The sequence below is a fragment of the Nicotiana tomentosiformis genome, chromosome 2, assembly GCF_000390325.3.
Source record: "Nicotiana tomentosiformis chromosome 2, ASM39032v3, whole genome shotgun sequence".
NCBI classification, from domain to species: Eukaryota; Viridiplantae; Streptophyta; class Magnoliopsida; order Solanales; family Solanaceae; genus Nicotiana; species Nicotiana tomentosiformis.
The window spans coordinates 92,050,265-92,074,388 of record NC_090813.1 but is presented as its reverse complement, the minus strand read 5'-3'; the positions used below and the strand labels follow the sequence as shown (position 1 = coordinate 92,074,388).

General features: G+C 41.5%; 3 protein-coding genes and 1 non-coding gene across 4 annotated transcripts; 1 reads left to right on the top strand and 3 right to left on the bottom strand.

The window, feature by feature from the left end:
• Positions 1–1,459: 1,459 nt before the first annotated feature.
• LOC138905253 (uncharacterized) lies at positions 1,460–2,038 on the bottom strand. The gene has a single exon (XM_070193758.1). It carries the CDS (start codon positions 2,036–2,038, stop codon positions 1,460–1,462), a length of 579 nt encoding a protein of 192 aa, XP_070049859.1.
• A 1,160-nt stretch (positions 2,039–3,198) lies between these two features.
• Positions 3,199–3,305, top strand: LOC117274459 (small nucleolar RNA R71). Its single transcript, XR_004504555.1, has one exon. It is a non-coding gene; the product is annotated as a small nucleolar RNA R71 (small nucleolar RNA).
• A 389-nt stretch (positions 3,306–3,694) lies between these two features.
• Positions 3,695–20,032, bottom strand: LOC138905252 (uncharacterized mitochondrial protein AtMg00810-like). Its single transcript, XM_070193757.1, has 3 exons — positions 19,940–20,032; positions 18,837–19,786; positions 3,695–3,824 (listed from the first exon to the last, which is right to left on the bottom strand). Exons 1-3 carry the CDS (start codon positions 20,030–20,032, stop codon positions 3,695–3,697), a joined length of 1,173 nt encoding a protein of 390 aa, XP_070049858.1.
• Positions 20,033–22,907: 2,875 nt separating this feature from the next.
• LOC138905251 (uncharacterized) lies at positions 22,908–23,579 on the bottom strand. Its single transcript, XM_070193756.1, has one exon. It carries the CDS (start codon positions 23,577–23,579, stop codon positions 22,908–22,910), a length of 672 nt encoding a protein of 223 aa, XP_070049857.1.
• Between the last annotated feature and the right edge of the window lie 545 nt (positions 23,580–24,124).

Below are 24,124 nucleotides of genomic sequence, written 5' to 3'. Positions count from 1 at the left end.
TAGCCTCTTCTTCAATCCCTCAAAAGCTACCCTGCAGTCATCAAAAAACACAAAAGGGTGATTTTTTTCAAGCAATTTACACAAAGGGTTAGCAATCTTAGAAAATCTTTTACGAACCGCTTGTAAAAATCGGCGTGACCAAGGAAACTTCTTATTGCCTTGATAGAAGTGGGTGGAGGCAACTTCTCTATTACATCAATCTTGGCACGGTCCACCTCAATGCCCTTACTTGACACTAGGTGTCCCAAGACTATACCTTCATGTACCATAAAATGATATTTTTTCCAGTTTAGCACCAGATTAGTCTCCATACATCTCTTCAACACTCTTTTACAATTTCTAAGGCAATCATCGAAAAAGTTTCCCACCAGTGAGAAATCATCCATGAAAACCTCCATTATGTCCCCTACCATATTTGTGAAGATGGCCATCATGCACCTTTGGAATGTGGTGGGTGCATTGCATAGGCCAAACGGCATTCTCCGAAAAGCGTAAATGCTATATGAACAGGTGAATGACATTTTCTCTCTATCTTTCGGGGCAATAGATATCTGATTATACCCCGAGTATCCATCCAAGAAGAAAAAATAGGACCTACCTGCTAATCTATCTAGCATATGATCAATGAACGGCAAGGGAAAATGATCTTTTCGGGTGGCCTATTTCAATCTTCTGTAATCCATACAAATTCTCCATCCCGTGACTATTCTCGTTGAGATCAACTCATTGTTCTCGTTTTGCACAACAGTTATCCCATCTTTCTTCGGCACATACTGAACTGGGCTAACCCAATTGCTATCAGAGATGGAAAAAATAATTCCCGCATCTAACCACTTGATCACTTCCTTCTTTACAACTTCTTTCATGTTAGGGTTCAGCCTTCTTTGATGTTCTCTAGAAGTTTTGTACCCATCTTCCAGTAAAATCTTATGCATATAGAAGGCCGGGCTGATACCCTTAATGTTTGCGATGGTCCAACCGATTGCAGTCTTGCACTCTTTCAACACCTGCAAAAGTTGTTCTACCTGCACATCTAACAAACCAGATGAGATAATAACAGGTAAAGTCGAGTTAGGTCCCAAGAAAGCATACATAAGGTGAGATGGTAGCGGTTTCAGCTCCAATTGTGGTGGCGCTTCGATCGATGGCTTGGCTGGAGGGGTCTTTCTTTCTTTCGAGTGTAAAGGCTCAAATTCGAGCTCTCTTTTCCCGTACCCTGCCCTTGAAGAGCCAACACCCATTCCGCTAAGTCCTCACCATTTACTTCTTCTAAGTTCATGAGGCAGGTTGTTAGAGGGTCTTTTGCATTAAGTGCCTCATCATCTTCCTCCATGATCACATCCACTCATCAAGAGCTTGGTTAAGTGTCCAAGACGGTATGCTTTGCTGGTTGGATCTGAATCTGCTCTATAGTTATCTAATCTGCGTCTATCAAAGAGCAATTTGCAAACTCACTGGGTCATCGCATAGACATTTGCACATTAAATATTATTTCTTCATTATTCAGTCTCATCTTCAGCTCCCCTGTTTTACAATCAATTAGAGCTCTTCCTGTGGCCCAGAACGGCCTTCCCAAAATTATGGGAATCTCTTCATCAACCTGGCAGTCCAGAATGACAAAATCTACTAGAAACACGAATTTTCCAACTTGCACAAATACATCGTCAAGTATACCTGATGGACTTTTCACCGTTCGGTCAGCTAGCTGTAGTAATATGGATGTGGGTCTTGCTCTTCCAATGCCTAAATCTTTATAGATAGACAATGGCATCAAATTTATGTTTTCCCCCAAATCATACAATGCTTTGGCGAATGCATAACTACCTATGGTGCATGAAATTGTGAAGCTTCTAGGGTCGGATATCTTTTCAGCTATAGGGCTTGTCACAACAACACTATAGGTCTGTGTCAATGTGACAGTTGCCAAGTTTTGGAAGTAGAACTTACGAGACATCAAGTCATTCATCATTTTTGCATAACCGGGCATCTCCTTCAAAGCATCAATTAGAGGAATGTTTACCTGAATTTGCTTCAGCATTTTCATGAATTTTTCGTACTGCTCATCCTTCTAATATTTGGCCAACCTCTGCGGGAAGGGTGTTAGAGCTCGCTTCTTTCTTGTGGCTTGATTTAGATCTTGCTCAGGCACTTTTTCTAATTCCTTCTCTTGCACTTTCTCAGTCTCCCCCGTAACCTCTTTTTCCTTGTTTATTTCCTCCTGGCTGGCTGCACTCTTACTTTTGTTAGCTCAGTTGACTCATCTACCTCAATTGGCACTAACACAAGTGTTTCAATTGATCGGTTCTCACGAGCGATTTCTTTCTCTAAATCAAGATCTCTACCATTTCTCAAACCCATCGCCATAAGCTGATTCAGGCCTTGCTCCTTCGGATTGACATATGTGTCTACAGGTAAAGTCCCTTGGGGATGATTATTCAGAACCATAGATATATGACCTAATTGAATCTCAATTCCTTTTATCGCTGACTCATGTGCTTCCACCTTCTCTCACATTTTTCCATTAGACCTAATCAGTTGTTGCAGCATTCCTTTAGTTTCAGACAACCCATCATCTTGTCTCCCTAGTTGTTGTTGTTGAGGATGATGATAAGCTAACTGCTGGTTTTGATGATTGTATCCTTGTTGCCTTTGGTAAGGTATTACTTGACTCTATGGTCGCATAGCTCCAAAATTATTGGTGTTATTGTATTATTGTTGTGCTGGTCTATACTGCTGATTCTGCTGCCTCCAATTCTGACCACCTTGCCTTTGGCCTCCATAGTTGCCCACACAGTTCATATTCTCCTGATAGTTTTGGTTGTCACTTTTACCACTCCACGAGCACATGTATGGTTGGTTAATGCATGGTGTACATAATCCCCCATTAGTCGTGTCAACTATGTGTACCTGCTTCTGGCCTAATTCATCAATTTTTTTGGTAAGGATACTCATTTGCGCCATCAGAGTAGCCGTATTCTCGGCTATAGAGTTATTCGGGTCCAATGCTACTGAGTGAACTATAGTGGTAATTGTAGTGTCTCTTGTCATCCAGCCTGAGTTTTGAGTCATTTTATCTAGCAGGACCTTACATTCTCTAAATGACTTGCTAAAAAATGCTCCACCTGCTGAAGCATCAACATTGGCCTTCAAGCTATCCACCAATCCCATGTAAAATCATTGTCCAACATCTGATCTGGAATGCCATGATGTGGACACTTAACCAGTATACCTTTGAACCTCTCCCATATTTCTTGTAATGTTTCAGCTGGTTTCTGCCTGAAGCTCAATATTTCATCAACTTGCTTGGCAGTCTTATTGGGTGGGTAGAACTTATTCAAAAACTGCTTGACTAATTCCTCCCAAGTGAATGTAACTAATTGCTTTCGGTGTCATATTCGGCTGCCTTTGCATGACATAAATTGACAAAACAAAAATTCAGATGCTGCTGTGGATCTTCAATGTAAGACTCAGAGAACAGTCCCTTGTTTGCAGCAGATGTAGCATGTTATTTGTGATTTGAAATGACTCGGCTTGTATCTGAGGGACTGCAATTGGAGTTGCCAAATTTTTAGAGGTAGGTTATGCCCAATCATATAAAGCTGCTTCTGGCACAAGAGGCGCCACACCCTGATTGTTTGGGTCATTCACATTATTTCGATTGTCTTGATTATCCAAAACGTCACCCATGTCTAATTCAATTTTCTCTTGGGTGTTGTTGTCGTTTGTCTTTCCTTTTTGCACGATTTAATGCCTTGAAAGCTTTCTTAGGATCCGGTAATGCTTCAAATAATTCACCAGTTCTTGAGGAGTTTCTAGGCATACACCTATAACAAACAAGACTACAAACATTAGAATTTCAATATAATGAAGTAAAATGGAGAAAATTGACTAAACTAAGAATCCTATCAGTTCTTCTAGTTGTAATTAATAACATTGTTGCTTCCCCGGCAACGACGCCAAAATTTGGTCACGTCCAACTATGCCTCCGAAGAGGTCTAGCTGTCGTTGCAAATATAATCCGGTTTACAAGTCCGGAGTCGAATCCCACAAAGAAATAGCGTACTAATTACAACCAATAGTTTTGCACATATTCAAGTAATCAACCTTCAGAAATATTATAATAATGATTTGAGAGTTTACTAACTAAGATCAAAGTAATTAAAAATGCAGTAATTTATAACTAACAAAGCAAATGTTGTAGACAAGATTTGGAAAAGTATAAGGTTATGATTTCCCCTATTGTCGGAATCTTTCCCGCTATATTTTCTATGAATTTGCCTAAATATTCTTTACCAATCGTGAGTACTTTGATTGTCGTAGCTCTCTCTCGAGCAACTACCACAATTTACTAGACGTATTCTCTCGCACTACGCTAGTTGGCACTAATTTATCGCTCACTACGATCGCACCAAGGCTTTGTTATCTCTAATCTCACCTTTAAACCCTCTGTATCGATCTCTCTCTCGAGCAATATACACACTAAATAGGCCCAGTTAGTTGAGAGCTCTTCAATTAACAATAATGAAAATATAGTTGAACAAGTAGAGAAAAATCAAAGGCAAATCTATATTAAACGCAGTAGAAAATTATCCTCCAATAGGTTCCATCAAACCTTAGATAAAAGAGTTTAGCTTCTCATAAATACAACAACAATCAACATAATGTTCGAACACATTAAACTATAAAGTAAAGAGATAAAGGAAGAGAAAACTCGTTTTGATTCTTGCTCCACAGTGCTTGGCAACCTTTTTCTTCTCCAAAATTGTGTCCAACCCCAGAATAACTCGTTTGGGGAGTATTTATACGTAAGGCTGAGATCCCTCAGTCCATATCCGGGTTAGGGTCTTTTAACCCGCGATTTGTAATTACCATGCTATAGACCTCGCGAAGCCTGGTCTATAGCGCGGTCAACCTGGCTATAGACCTTGCGAAGCCTGGTCTATAGCGCGGTCAACCTGGCTATAGACCTTGCAAAGCCTGGTCTATAGCACGGTCAACCTGGCTATAGACCTCGCAAAGCCTGGTCTGTAGCACAATTTGGGTACTTGATTCTTTTGCGCTCTTTTCTTGCATTTTTATCCTCTTTTTGTGCAACTTTCATTCGATGATTTCTTCTGATGTTCCTACACATAAAACAACATGATTTAGCTCAAATGTCACACAATAACTCACTAAACTAGCAAAATATAAGGTGAGTAATGTGCTAAAAGTATAGCATTTTGGCGTGACATCACGTATCAACCCCTAGACTTATACCACCGTATGCGTATCAATATCACAACACAACCACAACTCGCACCACAAGTTCCCAAATGCCACAACTTGCCACAAAGTCAACAACACCAATATTTCCACAACAAATAGCCCATGGCTCAACCACAATGTATACAGGAATTTCAACAATAACAAAATGAATGAGAATGCTCAACAAGGAAAGGTATTTCAACAATTAACAACTTCGCCTCAATGTGATAACAGCTATTACAACTTCAACACCAATAACTCAACAAGATGATATTTCACGAAATAACAACTTCAATTAAAAGTGATTCAACAATTAAGAGGTAACTAGATAATAAGGAAGGCAATAACTTCAACTATGGCATATAAGAGCAAAATAACAAGTAAGAGGTATAACAAGTGCTAACAATGTCAAATAAAGAATGTAAGAGTAGATTAACAGTGAGATATATGACATGTTATGACAATTCAATTAAAGTCATGAAAAGAGTCTAGATAATATAAACTGGTCAAATATCACATATAGCCTATGTACCCACTCGTCACCTTGTTTACACGGCTTTCATATAACACAAATAGCACAATCAACCCAAATCCTTAGGGGTAGTTTCCTCCACACAAAGTTAGGCAAGATACTTAGCTTTAACAAGCCCAATCGATACACTAGAAGTGCCATCCCGCTCAAATCATCCTCCGAACGGCCCGAAACTAGCCAAAAGCAACTCAAAATCATCAAATAATTGTCAGGACCCAAAACTCCCTCCGAAAAATATCGTGACAGCACCTAGTCTTTATGACTAGGTAATCCTAACAAATTTCCGAAATAACAAAAAAAAATAAAAGTAAAACTTAACAGCTAACTGCAGCAGATAACTAAATAACTATTTAACAATGTCGCTCGGTATGTACAATAACCAATACTCTAGAATTACACGGTCTTCCCAAAACCCTGAACATCATAAGTCACAAGCTACAGAAGGAAACTAGTATCTCTATACACCAAAATCTAATAAAAGAAGTACAGAATTTAATTGACATATGAGAGAATATAAGGGGACTCTGAGATCTGCGGACGCGACAGATATACCTTGAAGTCTCCAAACTGTCACAGCTCACTGATGACATGACTGATAATAAGCACCTGGATCTGCACACAAAACGTGTGCAGAAGAGTAACATAAGTACACCACAACGGTACCCAGTAAGTACCAAGCTTAACCTCAGTCGAGTAGTGACGAGCAGGTCAGGGCCTACTGGTATATAACAAATAAAGCAGGAGAATGTAGCAATATAATAAGAGACTCGAATTTTTTTTAAAAAGAAAGGAAAACACAGCAAAATAGCAGTATAACACACATGATTAAACAGCAGGGGATCTCCCGAGATATCGTTTCGTAGTCCCAAAGTAAATATGCAAAGAGATCTCCTGAGGTACCGCCTCGTGGTCTCAACAGTAAATGTGCAGGGAGAACTCCCGAGGTACCGCCTCGTAGTCTCAAAAGTAAATATACATGGAGAACTCCCGAGGTACCACCTCGTAGTCTCAAAAGTAAATATACATGGAGAACTCCCGAGGTACTGCCTCGTAGTCTCAAAAGTAAACACACATCTCAAACCGATAAATACAACAGTTAACAGCGAGAATTCTACAATTAAGACTGATAAAGATCAAGGAGAAGTAGGAAATCAACTAGGCAAGCTGCACAGAGTTCAAATAAGCAGTTAAAGCACGTAGACATGCGATATTAGGCTAAAAGGATAACTACACATGCTGGTATAACTCAATTAAGATGAAAACAGGTTACTACTCAGTAAAAATCGGATTTTTACAAAAAATGGCTGGTGTACGCACTCGTCACCTTACTTACACGGTGCTCACATATCACAACAGTACCAAATCCTAAGGGGAAATCCTAAGGGGATTTTCTCCACACAAGGTTAGGCAAGTCACTTACCTCGAACCAAGCTCAAATCAATCCGTAAGAATGCCTTTTCCTCGATTATCCGACTTCAAATGCCCAAATCTAGCCAAACATAATTACTTATCATAAATACAACTATAATAGACTAAGCTAATTAATGAAATCAGGACTTTAACAAGAAATTCGAAAATCGCCCTAAAAAGCCTCCCCGAGCCCACATTTGAGAATCGGGTAAAAGTCACAAAATATGAACACCCATTCACTCACGAATTCACTCGTACCAAAATTATCCAAATCCGATATCAAAATCCGAATCATAACTCAAAAACTTAGTTGAAGAACTTTCCAACTTTTTCCCCAAATTTCTCAACCAAATTCCTTAATTAAATGATGAAATCAACTATAGATTAATGGAATATAACCATAAACGAGTTAAGAATCATTACCCCAAAGATTTCTCTAAAAAACCTTGAATTGCCTCAATCCGAGCTCTCAAAGTCCCAAAATTGAAAATGGGATAAAAACCCTCGAAGCCCCTCTTTCTGCCCAGCGATTTCACTTCTGCAAGGGGGCCACCGCATCTGCGGTCCCACACCTGCGAAAAACCCTTGCAGGTGCGGACTTCACTTAAGTCCAAAACTTCGCTTCTGCGAACTATGGGCAGCACCTGTGCGCCCGCTCCTACGGATAAATTTTCGCTTCTGCGATCCTCAAGCTCCTAGGCCTTCCGCTTCTGCAATCTATCTTCTCCAGAAGCGACTCCGCTTCTGCGGTCCTAATCTCGCACCTGCGACCCTTGACCTTTTCCTTCCAGACCGCACATGTGCCCCTTGGCTCTTTTCTGCAGGCTCGCACCTGCGGTCAATCTTGCACATATGCGATTACACCAGAACTGGTGCCTTCAGCCATTCCTCCAACTTCCAATTTGATCCGCTAAGCATCCAAAACTCACCCGAGCCCCCGGGACCTCAACCAAACATACCAACCAGTCCTAAAACACCATACAAACTTAGTCGAGCCCTCAAATCACATCAAACAATGCTAAAAACATGAACCACCCTCCAATTCAACTTAATGAACTTTGAAACTTTAAACTTCTACAACCGATGCCGAAACATACCAAACCACGTCCGATTGACATCAAATTTTGCACACAAGTCATAATTGACATTACAGGCCTACTTCAACTTCCGAAATCGAAATCTAACCCCGATATAAAAAAGTTCACTTCCGGTCAAACTTCCCAAAAATTCAACTTCCGCCATTTCAAGCCTAATTTAGCTACAGACCTCTTATTCACAATTCGGACACGCTCCTAAGTCTAAAATCACCCAACGGAGCTAACTGAACTGACGAACTCCATTCCGGATCCGTCTTCCCATAGTTTCAACTACGGTCAAAATCTTAGGACTCAAACTCCTGTTTTAAGGACTAAGTGTCCCCAAATCACTCTGGGCTATTACTCTCAAAACCACTGGCCGGGTCGTTACATCCTCCCCCTCTTAAAACAATCGTTCGTCCTCGAATGAGCATAGAGATATACCTGAAGTGGTGAAAAGATGAGGATAACGGCTGCGCATATCATGCTCGGTCTCCCAAGTCGCCTCCTTTACCGGCTGACCCCTCCACTGAACCTTCACGGAAGCAATGTTCTTTGACCTCAGCTTTTGAACCTGTCTATCCAAAATAGTCACCGGCTCCTCAACATAAGATAAATCCTTGTCCAACTGGACTTAGCTGAAATCTAACACATGAGACGGATCACCGTGATACTTCCGGAGCATCAAAACATGGAATACTGGATAAACTCCTGCTAGACTGGGAGGCAAGGCAAGCTCATAAGCAACCTCCCCAACACGTCGTAACACCTCAAATAGGCCGATAAACCTTGGGCTCAGCTTGCCTTTCTTTCCGAACCTCATAACACCCTTCACGGGTGACACCCGGAGCAGGACCCACTCTCCAACCATGAATGCAACATCGCGAACCTTTCGATCCGTATAAATCTTCTATCTGGACTAGGCTGTGCGAAATCGATCCTGAATCACCTTAACCTTCTCCAGAGCATCCTGGACCAAGTCTGTACCCAATAACCTAGCATCGCCAGGCTCGAACCAACCCACTGGGGACCGACACTGCCTACCATACAAGGCCTCATACGGTGCCATCTGAATGCTCGACTGATAACTGTTATTCTAGGCAAACTCTGCAAGTGACAAGAACTGATCCCAAGAACCTTCAAACTCCATCGCACACGCACAGAGCATATCCTCTAATATCTGAATAGTGCGCTCAGACTGCCCGTTCGTCTGAAGGTGAAATGTCGTGCTCAACTCCACTCAAGTACCCAAATCATGTTGTACGGCCCTCTAGAACCGTGATGTAAATTGCATATCGCGGTTAGAGATGATAGATACCGGTACGCCATAAAGCTTTATGATCTCGCGAATATAAACTCGAGCCAGCTGCTCGGAAGAATAGGTAGTCATCACTGGAATGAAATGAGCTGACTTGGTCAGCCTATCCATAATCACCCAAACTGCATCAAACTTCCGCTGAGTCTGTGGAAGCCCAACAACAAAATCCATAGTGATATGCTCCCATTTCCACTCCGGAATCTCTAATTTTTGAAGTAACCCACCTAGCCGTTGATGCTCATACTTCTCTTGCTGGCAATTTAGACACCGAGCTACATACTCCACTATGTCCTTCTTCATTCTCCTCCACCAGTAATGCTGCCTCAAGTCCTGATACATCTTCGCGGCACCCAGATGAATGGAATACCGCGAACTGTGAGCCTCCTAGAGAATCAACTCACACAAACCATCCATATTGGGCACACATAGCCTACCCTGCATCCTCAATGCACTATCATCCCCAATAGTGACCTCCTTAGCATCACCGTGCTGGATCGTGTCCTTAAGGACAAGCAGATGGAGGTCATCATACTGACGCTCCCTAATACGATTATAAAGAAAAAATCGAGAGACCACACAAGCCAATACTCAACTCGGCTAAGAAATATCCAATCTAACAAGCTGGCCGGCTAAGGCCTTAACATCCAATGCCAATGGCCTCTCTTCTGCTGGTAGATATGCTAAGCTCCCCAAACTCTCCGCCCGGCGACTCAAAGCATCGGCCACCACATTGGCCTTCCCGAGATGGTACAAAATGGTGATATCATAATCCTTAAGTAGCTCCAACCACCTCCGCTGACGCAAGTTAAGATCCTTTTGCTTGAACAGATGCTGCAAACTCCGGTGATCGGTGTAAATTTCACAAGGGACCGTACAAATAGGCCGCCAAATCTTTAAGGCATGAATAATAGCTGCTAACTCAAGGTCGTGGACATGATAGTTCTTTTCATGCACCTTCAGCTGTCTGGACGCGTAGGCAATCACCCTACTGTCCTGCATCAACACCGCGCCGAGACCAATCCGCGACGCATCACAATATACAGTATAAGACCCTGAACCTGTAGGCAATACATTACTGGGGTTGTAGTCAAAGCTGTCTTGAGCTTCTGAAAGCTCTCCTCACACTCCTCTGTCCACCTGAACGGAGTGCCCTTCTGGGTCAACCTGGTCATAGGTGCTGCAATAGATGAGAAACCCTCTACAAATCGACGATAATACCCCGCCAAACGAAGAAAACTCCGGATCTTCGTAGTTGAGGACGGTCTGGGCCAACTCTGCACTACTTCTACCTTCTTCGGATCTACCTTAATCCCATCACTTGATACTATATGACCCAAAAATGCCACTGAGTCTAGCCAAAACTCACACTTTAAAAAATTTGCATATAATTTCTTCTCTCAGGGTCTGAAGCACAGTCCTCAGGTGTTGCTCATGATCCTCCCAAGTCCAGGAGTACACCAGAATGTCGTCAATAAACACAATGACGAATGAGTCAAGATAGAGTCGGAACACACTGTGCATCAAGTGCATAAATGTTGTTGGGGTGTTGGTCAGCCCAAATGACATCACAAGAAACTCGTAGTGACCATACCGAGTCCAGAAAGCAGTCTTCGGGATATTTGGCTCCCGAATCTTCAACTGATGTTAGCCTGAACGTAAGTCAATCTTGAAAAACACTATGGCACCCCATAACTGATCAAATAGGTCATCAATACGAGGCAATGGATACTTGTTCTTCACTGTGACTTTGTTTAACTGGCGATAATCAATACACATATGCATAGAACCATCTTTCTTCTTCACAAACAAGACCGGAGCACCCCAAAGTGACACACTAGGCCAAATGAAGCCCTTATCAAGCAACTCCTGTAACTGCTCCTTCAACTCAGGATGAGCCATATGATATGGAGGGATAGAGATGGGCTGAGTGCCTGGCAACAAATCAATGCCAAAGTCAATATCTCTGTCGGGCGGCATGCCCGAAATATTAGCTGAAAATACATCTGAAAAATCCCTCACTACTGGGACTAACTCAACTGTAGGGGTATCAATACTAACATCTCTCACATAAGCTAGATACGCGTCACACCCCTTCTCAACCATTCATTGAGCTTTAAGAAATGAAATAACTCCGCTAGGAGTATACTCTAAGGTACCTCTCAACTCTAATCATGGTAATCCTGGCATAGCCAGCATCACGGTCTTGGCGTGATAATCAAGAATAGCATAATGGGGCGACAATTAATCCATGCCCAAGATAATATCAAAATCTACCATACTGAGAAATAATAAATCAATTCTGGTATCAAAACCACTAAGAACCACCAAACACGACTGATACACACGTCAACAACAATAAAATCTCCCACATATGCAGACATATAAATAGGAGAACTCAAAGAATCACGAGATATGACCAAATACGGAGAAAAATAAGATGACACGTAGGAATAAGTGGAGCCTAGATCAAATAAGACTGACGCATCTCTATGAGAGACCGGAACAATACCTGTAATGACAGAGTCGGATACAACTGCCTCTTTACGAGCAGGAACGGCATAGTATCTGACTTGGCCTCCCCCTCTAGGGCGACCTCTACCTGCCCGACCTCCACCTCGAGCTGACTGAGCAGGTGGAGTGGTAGTTGGTGTTGTAATCATAGCCTGGGGACCCGGTGGAGCACGCGGTGCCTGAGAAGTCTGTGGAGGTGTACCCGTCCTAAGTCTGGGGCAATCCCTCACCATATGGTGAGTGTCGCCACACTCAAAACAAGCTCTCGGAGGGCGTGGTTGTTGTGTCTGGCTCGGGCCAGGTCTGCTGGATTGACCGCTAAAAACACCCCGTGCAGGAGGCGCACTAGATACTGGTGGTGCATAATAAGGCTCGTGGGGCCTAGAAGGGGCCGGAATACCACTGGCAGCTGGAAGTGCTGAATGAACGGGGCGACTCATATAACCCCTACCATGACGAACTGCAGCTGGGGCACAAGTACCACTCTAAGTGCCCGACTCTCGAGACCTCTTGGCCTCCCTCTCCCCTCTTTCCCGAGTAAGCATACCCTCCAATCTCCTAGCAATACTCACAACCTGCTAGTAAGAAATATCCATCTCCAACTCCCGGGCCATGCTAAGCCTGATACTAGGGTAGAGTCCCTCGATAAAATGACGAACCCTCTATCGAACTGTAGCAACCAAGGCTGGTGCATTTAGGGCCAAATCACAGAAGCAAAATACATAGTCTAACACAGTCATAGCACCCTGGCGCAACTGCTCAAACTCCGCGCGCCATGCGTCCTTGACTTTGGGGAACATACTCTCTCAAGAACATGTCCGAGAACTGAGTCCATGTAAGTGAAGCTGCCTCAGCCAGACTACCCAACTCATAAGCACGCCACCACTGATAGGCTACTCCTCTAAGCTGGAATGTTGTAAATAAAACCCTACTCGACTCCGCTACGCCCATAGTACGAAGAATACGGTGACAATCCTCCAAAAAACCCTGGGCATCCTCTGACGCCAATCCACTGAAAGTAGGAGGGTGGTATTTCTTATACCTCTCAAGTCTGAGCTGCTCCGCCTCAGAAACTGCTGCCCTAGCCTCGGGCTGAGCTGGAGTTACCGGTTGCATCGGTATAATCTATGGAACCTGGTCGACCTGAACCTGCTGCTCTGGAGTACCGGTGACGGGAGTCTGTGCTCCTCCCCTGGCTTGAGATATGGCAGGAGCAAGTGGAATCAATCCAGTCTAAGCCAAGGTGCTGAACATGCTCAGAAACTGGGCTAGAGTCTCCTGGAGGGCTGATGCAGTAACAGGTACCTCAGGTGCCTGCCCTCCAGCTGGAGCTACTGGGGGCTCCTCTGTAGCAGCTCATGCGGGTGCTCTGGTTACACCACATAGACGTCCTCGGCCTCTACCCCGGCCCCAGTCTTTCGTGGCTCTTACAGGGGCGGGGTTGCCTGGTCATCTGATCCGCTTGTACGTGTCCTCACCATCTGTGAGAGAATAGAATACAAAAGTTTAGAATTTTGAAGTCAACAATTTTTGCACGACAAGGAATCAAAGAAGTGTAATTTTTTTCCTAACAGTTCCATAGCCTCCCGAAGATAAGTACAAACGTCTCCGTACCGATCCGCGAGACTCTAATAAACCGGCTTGTGACTCACGACACCTATGAACCTAGAGCTCTGATACAAACTTGTCACGACCCAAAACTCCCTCCGAAAATGTCATGATGGTACCTAGTCTCTACGACTAGGTAAGCCTAACAAATTGCGGAAATAACAAAAAAAAAATGAAAGTAAAACTTAACAGCTAACTGCAGCAGATAACTAAATAACTGATAACAATGCCGCTCGGCATGTATAATAACCAATACTCTAGAATTACACAGTCTTCCCAAAACCCGAAACATCATAAGTCACAAGCTATAAAAGGAAACTAGTATCTCTATACACTAGAGTCTAATAAAATAAGTACATAAGGTAATTGACATAGGAGAGAATAGAGGGGGACTTTGAAGTCTGCGGACGTGGTAGATATACCTTGAAGTCTCCAAACTGTCACAGCTCACTGATGACGTGGCTGATAATAAGCACCTGGATCTGCACATAAAACATGTGCAGAAGAGTAGCATGAGTACACCACAACGGTACCCAGTAAGTGCCAAGCCTAACCTTGATCGAGTAGTGACGAGGTCAGGTCAGGGCCCTACTGGATATAATAATAAGACAGATGATATAATAAAATGAAGTAAAATGGAGAATTTAACAGAAAGAATTCACAGAGAAATAACAACACAGCACAATGTGATAACAACAGGGGTGCTCCCGAGATACCGTCTCGTAGTCCCAAAAGTAAATACTCAACAAGGGATCTCCCGAGATACCGTCTTGTAGTCCCAAAAGTAAATATGCGAGGAGATCTCCCGAGGTACCGCCTCATAGTCTCAAAAGTAAATGTACAGGGGGATCTCCCGAGGTACCGCCTCGTAGTCCCAAAAGTAAACATGCAAGGATAACTCCTGAGGTACCGCCTCGTAGTCTCAAAATTAAATATGCAGGGAGAACTCCCGAGGTACCGCCTCGTAGTCTCAAAAGTAAACACACAACTCAACCGTTAATTACAACAGTTAACAGCAAGAACCCTATAGTTAAGACCGATAAAAATCAAGGAGAAACAGGAAAATCAACTAGACATGCTGCACAAAGTTCAAATAAATAGTTAAAGCACGTAGACATGTGAAATTAGACTAAACAGAATAACTACACATGCTGGTATAACTCAATTAAGATAAAAATAGGTTACTACTCAGTAAAAATTGGGTTTACAACAAATAGCCCGTGTACGCACTCGTCACCTCACGTATATGTCGCTCATATATCACAACAGTACCAAATCCTAAGGAGATTTCCACCCACAAGGCTAGGCAAGCTTCTTACCTCAAATCTCGCTCAATCAATCGATAAGGATGCCTTTCCCTCGATTTTCCGACTCCGACTAGCCCAAATCTAGCCAAAAGAAATTACATATCATGAATACAATTACGAGAAACTAATTTAAATAATAAATCTATGACTTTAGCAAAGAATCGAAAGTTCGGCCCAAAAAGTCGACCCGGGCCCACATCACGAAATCGGAAAAAAGTCACAAAATACGATCACCCTCTCAACCACTAGTTCACCCATACAAAGATTACCAATATCCGACATCAACTCGACCCTCAAATTCTCAAATCAAACTCTCCAAATCCCTAGCCTCAAACTCCCAAATTCCACCTTAAATACACACTAACTAGGTGAAAAAATAAATAGGGAAGCAAGATTATTGATAAAAAATAAGCACAAGGGACTTACATCAAGGAATCCCTCAAAAATGCTATCAAGAAATCGCCAAACCCAAGCTCAAAATGTTTAAAATGAGCAAAAATTGCGAATCCTTGCATTTATGTGTTCTGTCCAGCATTTCCGCTTATGCTGTCACTTAGCCGCATCTGCAGCGTCGCAGAAGCGACAACATTCCCGCATATGTGGTTCCTTCGCTCTTGCGGTCGACTCTCCTGCACCTGCGGCACTCCCGCTTTTACGGTCCAAATCCCGCTTCTGCGGGTGCGCATCTGCGCCAATACATCCGCTTCTGCGGACAGGCCTCCCCAAGCACTCGTCCGCTTCTGCGATCGATCCCCTGCAGAAGCGACTCCGCTTCTGCGGCCCTAACACCGCACCTGCGATCACTAGCCAATTTTCCTAGCCCCGCACCTGTGCCCCATTGCTCGCACCCACGGGCTCGCACATGCGGTCAGCCTTGCGCAGGTGCGGTTACACCAGAACCAGCCCCGCACAAGAAAATCTTCTAAGTCTAAAAATGATAATTTAACCATTCGAAACTCACCCCCCCCCCCCCCCCCCCCCCGGGACCTCAACCAAATATACCAACCAATCCTAAAACATCACACGAACTTAGTCGAGCCTTTAAATCACATCAAACAATGCTAAAACACGAATTACACATCGATTCAAGCCTAATGAACTTCAAAGTTACAAACTTCCACAATCGATGCCGAAACCTATCAAACCACGTCCAATTGGCCTCAAATTTTGCACACAAGTCATATTCAACATTTCGGACCTACTCCAACGTTCGAAATCGGAATCCGACCCCGATATCAAAAAGTACACTTCCGATCAAACTTCCCAAAAATTCAACTTTCACCATTTCAAGCATAATTCAGCTACAGACCTCCAATTCACAATCCGGACACGCTCCTAAGTCCAAAATTACCCAACGGAGCTAACGGAACTGATGAAACTCCATTTCGGAGTCATCTTCACATAGTTTTGACTACGGTCAAAATCCTAGAACTTAAGCTTCCGTTTTAGGGACTAAGTGTCTCAAATCACTCTGAAACCACAACAAAACCTCTCGTCAAGTCACATAAGCAAAAAAATATACAGGGAAAGCAGTAAATAGGGGATCGAGGCTAATACACTCAAAATAACCGGCCGGGTCGTTACAGCCATCTTCACACAGTTCCAACTACGGTCAAAATCCTAGGACTCAAACTCCCGTTTTAAGGACTAAGTGTCCCCAAATCACTCTGAAACCACAAGCAGAACCTCCCGACAAGTCACATAAGCAGAAAACGATATGAGGGAAGCAGTAAACAGGGGATCGGGGCTATTACTCTCAAAACTACCGGTCGGGTCATTACAATAATGCCATAGGAAGCAAACCAAATCGATAAAAGTCGAATCTTTACACATTTATCCAAAGTCAACCAAAAGGTCATACCCAGACGCGCACCTCAAAACCTGACCAAACTCACAAAATCCGATAACCCATTCAATTATGACTACAACCATACTAATTTCACTTAATTCCGACTCTGTATCGGTGTTCAAAACTCAAAAATTCACTTTAGAAAATTTTAGACAATAATCTCCAATTTCTCTTTTGAAATCATCAATCAAATGCTAAAAACGAAGATGGAATCACGGAATTTAATCAAAATTGAGTAGAAAACACTTACCCCATGGAAGAAATTTGAAGAACATCCTTGAATTCACCCAATCCCAAATTTTCAAGATGAGAAAAACTCCAACAACATTAATAGCCTAAAATACCCAGCTGTTTTGCCTCGTTTCTTATGCAAACGATCTTGAAACTCGCTTTTGATATCTCCAATGAATTCCTCATGAAATTCTAGTCAAGTTAGGCTTTTGAATCACTCCATTTGATCATATAATGAAAGAGATATGTTGGTTTCAATATTTGGAAATAGTGCAAATTTTTAAATACGAATTCAATGGCAATTTCGTAATTAAATTTGAAAAATCTAGCAAACTAATTCTTAGTAAAATGACCATAAATTATTCATACGATGTCGAAACTTATGATTTCAGTTGCTATGGTTTCAAAATTACTATACGGATATAATGGTTTAGTCGAAACATGAATTAAAGGCCGTTTGCTCAATATGGTAACCTTTATGCTCAAATCGATGTCGAAACCAAAACAATCACCATGCAACCCAAACATATCCAAAACTCATCGGAATTTAACCAAACTTTGCTGACATATCAAAAATCATTATACAAACTTATTGGAATAATTAAAACCTGATTCCGAGTCCGTTCACCTAAAAGTCAAACCTTGGTCAACTCTTCCAACTTAAAGTTTCTAAAACGAGAATCATTCTTCAAATCAATCCCGAACCGCTCAAAAATTGAAACCAATCATACACGTAAGTCATAATCATAATATAAAGCTACTCAAAGTCTCAAACCACCGAATGGAACGCTAAAGCTCAAAACGACCGGTCGGATTGTTACACTTGGATAGAAAATTTTGAACTAGTTGTTCTAAATCCTTCCCTAAAAATTTTGACGGTGGAAAGTCTTACTTGTGATGAAGTACAAATAGAGTCTAGAAAGTTGGAATCTCTTGTGTTTTCCTACTTTAGGGTGGGGAAGTGCGAAGTACAGATCGCCTCCATATTTACGCTAAAGAATTTGACATTGAAAAATATTTGTCTCCAAGAAAGGAAATTGAAGCATTTTATCAACAAATTCCCTCTACTTGAGAACCTTGTGATAAGTGGTTTTCTCCGCAATGATTTGCAATGCCTTTTTATCTCTCACCAGAATCTGAAAAACTTTGTTCTGAAGTTAGGTGAATTTGATATTGTAAACGAGATAGTTGCGAGTTCTTTGAAATAAAGACTATTTTCCAAAGAATAAAAAAGACGAACGATATATTATTTAAGGTCTTTTAATATAATATAAATATAGATATTATAAATAATGTGATAACCTTATCAACTCTATCTTATCATCAACAATATTATTTTGTATATTCTAGAAGTTTCTCGTGTTTGGTTCTATGTGGAGTTTGGTTGTGTGGCGAAGGAAGGATGTTGTGATTTGTCAAAATTGAAGCTAGCATGGTAGACCAACCTCCACTGTTGGTTGTCCTCAAGCTTCCATAGAGAGAGAAGGGGGAAGGTTCGAGAGAAGAAGAAATTGGGAAAATTTTCTATGTATTATTTCATCCACTAACTTCAGTACATATATACACGTATATAGAAAACAAAACTAATGACAGCTAATTACCAAAAGCTAATTACCAAACTACCTTTGTAACTAACCAACTGATCTCAACTGACTAACTGATAAATACAATACACTAATATACTGCAATTCTATAATCTCAATAACCCCCCCCCCCCTCCCAAGTTGGAGGTGAGGAACTCACTGCTAACTTGTCTAGAAGGTCTGAATGTTTAATTCCTGTGAGAGCCTTTGCTAAAATGTCAGCTAGTTGATCATGAGTAGAAATGTGATTAAGCGTAATTAGACCATCATGTAGCTTGTCTTGCATAAAGTGCCAATCGACTTTTATGTGCTTTGTCCTTTCATAGAACACATGGTTCCTAGCAATGTGTACAACTGCTTGGCTATCACAAAACACTTGAATGTGATTAGTACATGGAACTGTGAGTTCCTCCAACAATCTCTGCACCCATACCAGCTCTCCAACCACCTTTCTCAGTGATCTGTACTCTGCTTCTGCAGAAGATAGTGAGACAGTAGTCTGCTTCTTTGATTTCCAGCTAATGGGGCTACCTCCAAAGAGCACTAGATACCCACTTACAGATCTCCTTGAGTCAGGGCATGCTGCCCAATCCGAGTCACAATAGGTTGTGACCTTGTAAGAGGGATCATTTGACAGAAAAATGCCTAGAGTAAGATCATTCTTCAGATACCTGAGTACATGTATAGCATCCTTCAGGTGAGTCTTTCTTGGTGCCTGCATAAATTGACTTAGGTGTTGTATACTGTATGCAATATCCAGCCTTGTGTTTGTGAGAAAGTTGAGTTTCCCAACTAGTTTTCTATAATAGGATGGGTCAGACAGCAAAGTACCCTCTTCAGCCCTCAGTTTGGTTGAAGAATATAGTGGAGATGAAACAGCAGAATACCCCAGGCAATCATACTCTTTCAGTAGGTCAGTGGTGAACTTCCTTTGGGAGATCAACACTCCATCATCCTTGTAAAGCATCTCTAGCCCCAAGAAGTAGTGTAATTTGCCTAAGTCTTTTATTTTGAACTGATTATGTAAGTAAGTCTTCAGTGCCTTAATTTCCTCAAGATTAGTCCCAGTAAGGATCACATCATCAACATATACAGCTACAAAAACTGATGACTCACCCTGTTTTTTGTAAAACAAAGAGTAATCATTGGTTGAATGCCTGAAACCTCTAGAATATAGGGACTCTGTCATCTTGTCATACCACTGTCTACTAGCCTATTTTAGGCCATACAAAGACTTCCTTAATCTGCACACAAGTTGTGTGTCTTCTACCTTCAGACCCTGTGGGATTTCCATGTATACCTCTTCATGTAGGTATCCATGTAGGAATGCATTATTCACATGCAGCTGATAAAGGTCCATCATTTCTTTACTGCAGTGCTAATCAGGGCTCTAAAAGTGGTCATCTTCACCACTGGGGAGAAAATTTCTGTATAGTCAATCCCAGCTTCTGGTGTGTATCCCTTTACCACAAGCCTTGCTTTGTATCTTTCCACACTTCCATCTACTTTGTTCTTTATCTTGTACACCCACGTGCATCCTATGGCCTTCTTTCCTGCAGGCAACTTAACTAGATCCCAAGTATGGTTAGCATATAAAGCTTTAAATTCTTGTGTCATTGCTACTTGCCAGGCAGGATTCAAGGCTGCCTCCTCATAAGAGTATGGTTCACACTCATGTGAAATGTTCTTAACTAATTGCTGGCTATCATGGCTCAATATGTTGAAGGACACAGAATGGTTGTTGGAGAAAAGGGCAGTAAGTGAATTAGGAGTAAGTGAAGTAGGAGCTAATTGACATTCAAGGTTTGTGTTGTTGTTTAAGTGACTGTTTGGTTGTAAATTGGGCAATGTATAGACATAGTCTTTAAGGTGTGAGGGTGTGCTAAATGTCCTGCTTGATCTTCTATGTTGATTGGTTGGTTGATCAATATTAGGCTCTATGTTATGTGGTGCTTGGTTGAAGGGTGTTGTGTGGAGTTCTGAGTGTTCTACAAGTGAAACATTTGATGCTGGATTTAGGCTTACATGTGAAATATGATTTGGTGTGCTTGTAGAATTTGACAAGGGGTTAATGTCTGGTGTATCAGATATAGGACTTTCAGTGACAGAAGTTGATGCATCTCTATCATGATTACAATAATCATCAAGTGTATTTACTGTGGAATTGGGACATGGGAAATTGTGGTTTATCATATGCAACACAGAAGGGAAAGAGGAATGTTCAGGTGAAATGGCAAAAGGGAAAACATCTTTATGAAACATAGCATCTCTAGACACATGTACCCTCTTTGTGGCTAAATCAAGGACCTTATATCCTTTGGTCCCAAAGGGATATCCTACAAACACATGAGGAGTGACTCTAGGTTCAAATTTATCTTTGTGAGTTTTGAGTGTGGTAGAATAACACAAGCAACCAAAGCTTCTAAGATGTGAATAGGTTGGTTTTCTATTGTAAAGGAGCTCAAAGGGGCATTTATTGTTGAGAATTGAAGAAGGAAGTCTATTTATCAAATATGTATCAGTTAGTATACACTCTCCCCAGTATCTCATTGGTAATTTGGATTGATAAAGTAAGGCTCTAGCTGTTTCTAGAAGGTATTTATGTTTTCTCTCAACCACACTATTTTGTTGTGGTGTGTATGGGAAAGTTTTCTGATGGATTATACCTTTCTCTTGAAAAAATAGCATGGCTTCATTGTTCACAAATTCCAGCCCATTATCTGACCTAACAGTCTTGACTAATGTACTGAACTGATTTTCAATCATGGAAACAAGAGCTTTGATGGCTTGAAGAGTGTTACTTTTGCTACTTAAGAGATGAGTCCAGGTTGATCTACTAAAGTCATCAACCATGGTAAGAAAGTATTTGTAATTGTCATGTGTGGTTGTGTGATAGGACCCCATAAATCTATGTGAAAGAGTTCAAATATTTTGGTAGTGGATGAAATTCTTTAGCCAAAAGGTAACCTTGTCTACCTTGCCATGGGACAGACATGGCAAGTGAATGGCTTCTTATGGGAAAATTCAACAGGTATAGTGGAGATAGTTCCCATTTTTACAAAGGGTACATGGCCTAGCATGTTATGCCATAGATGCTCATTGTTATTTTTATGAGATGATGAAGACATCAAAAGAGAACTCACATTAAAGGAAGAGTCAGTTTTATTGCTTGAGTGAAGAGTATTTACTTTGACATTGTTATGTGACTGAGATGACTTATTTACACTTGACAAGGATTGCATAGGTGAATTGTGACTCGTTCATGTATTCACAACATCAGTCAATGAAGGAAAACAAGAATGAGAGCAAAGATTGACAGGAACAGAAAATGAACCAGACTCTGAACACCCATGACACTCAGGGCAAAGGAAGTACAATCCATTCCTTGCCTTACCAATCTCCAGAGCCCTCTTCATTGAAGGGGCCTGCATCATGCAAAGGTATTTACTGAAGTTAACTATGCAATTGAGGTAATCAGTTAAGGAATGAATAGAGATGAGGTTGTATTTGAAAGTAGGCACATATAATACTCAAACTAAGGTTAGCATAGGACCAAGATATGCATCTCCAATTTCTGTCACTTTCACTCTATATTTGTTAGGTAAGGTAACTAGGAAAGGATAGGGCTAGGTTCTAACATTCTTTAAAAAGGATTTTCTATATGTCATATGATTTGAGGCTCCACTATCTAATATCCACAAGTCAACAATTGATTTAGAACATCTACACACGGTTGTTTCAGCAATCTCTTTATAGGTAGAGCAAGCTAGAATACCTGCGAAGTTTGAAGCTCCACAAGTCATGTTGTTGTCAAGACCTTCTCCTGTGTTTCTTCCTGGAATTTTCTCTAGTAAGCTAAGTAACTGATTGTACTGCTCCTTTGTTAGGCTCTGAAGTCGCTGACTTTGATTTCCTTCTTCCATCTCCTCACAATCTACACGAACATTTGCAGCAGATGCTGCATTTCTCCCTTTTGTGAACTTGAAGTCTTGTGGGAAACCATGAATTCTGTAACAGTTGTCCCTGGTGTGTCCTGGCTTTTTACAATAGTCACAGAACATCCGAGACTTAGCAGGTGGATAGTTTGATTTGTTTGGATTGTATGGGTTTGGCCCAGTACTGCCTCCTTTTGGATTGTAATTGGTCCTGAACTTGGCATTGCCGGGTCCATTTGCACTCAATGAGGTGGACTCCATAACTAATTTGTTATTTGGTCTGACTTCTCTCTGTTTTTCTTCCTAGATAAGGATAGAGAAAGCCTGAGCTATGCTGAGCAATGGATTCATCATCAATATACTACCTCTCACAACTGTATAAACTTTATTTAGGCCCATTAGGAACTGAATTAGTCTTCGATCCTGCTCAGCTTTATGCATATTTGCCTTTGCACCACAAGTACATTGGCAATTGCATTGTGCATGTGCATTCAAGGTGTTCAATTCCTCCCAAAGTCGTTTCATTTTCGTGTAATACCCTGTGATGTCCAAAGCCCCTTGACTAAGGTCACTAATTTCCTTTTGCAGTTGATAAAATTTCACTCCATTAGTCTGATCATATCTGTCTTCTAACTCTTGCCATAACTCCTTAGCGTCGTTGACATATTGTAGACTATCAGCTAGATCCTTTGAGAGTGAATTCAAAATCCACGATGTAACCATATCATTGCAACGAGCCCATTGATCGTAGGTCGCTTCATCAGTGTTAGGCTTCTTACACTTTCCTGTGATGAATCCAACTTTGTTCTTTACTGAAAAAGCCATAAGGACTCCTCTTCTCCAGGATCTGTATCCAGTTCCGTCAAAAACAACAGGCACTAGCGTCGTTCCGGCACTCTCCGATGGGTGCATGTACACTGGGTTAGTCGAATCCAAATTACCAGCTGTACTTTGAGTTTCCTTGTCTCCAGCCATCGATTGAAGTGGATTATTAGAAGATCGGAGAAATTGATTACTCAATTTGAAGAAATTAGATGAACATTTTCAGAAACCCTTCCGTCAAGGCGTAAGCTCGTACATTCCGATTTTGAGAATTGAGAAGAGAAATTGATGAAATTTAGGAGGATTTATGTTGAGAAATTAGAGCTATGCTCTGATACTATGTCGAAACTGAAGCTAGCATGGCAGACCAACCTCCATTGTTGGCTGTCCTCAAGCTTCCATAGAGAGAGAAGGGGAAGGTTCGAGAGAAGAAGAAATTAGGAAAAAATTTTGTGTACTATTTCATCCACTAACTTCAGTACATATACACACGTATATAGAAAACAAAACTAATGACAGCTAATTACCAAAAGCTAATTACCAAACTACCCTTGTAACTAACCAACTGATCTCAACTGACTAACTGATAAATACAATACACTAATATACTGCAATTCTATAATCTCAATATATTTGCTGGAATTATATTAAAGTTTGCTGCGTGTGGACGTTTTCTAGCGTCCATCGTCTGGGTCAAT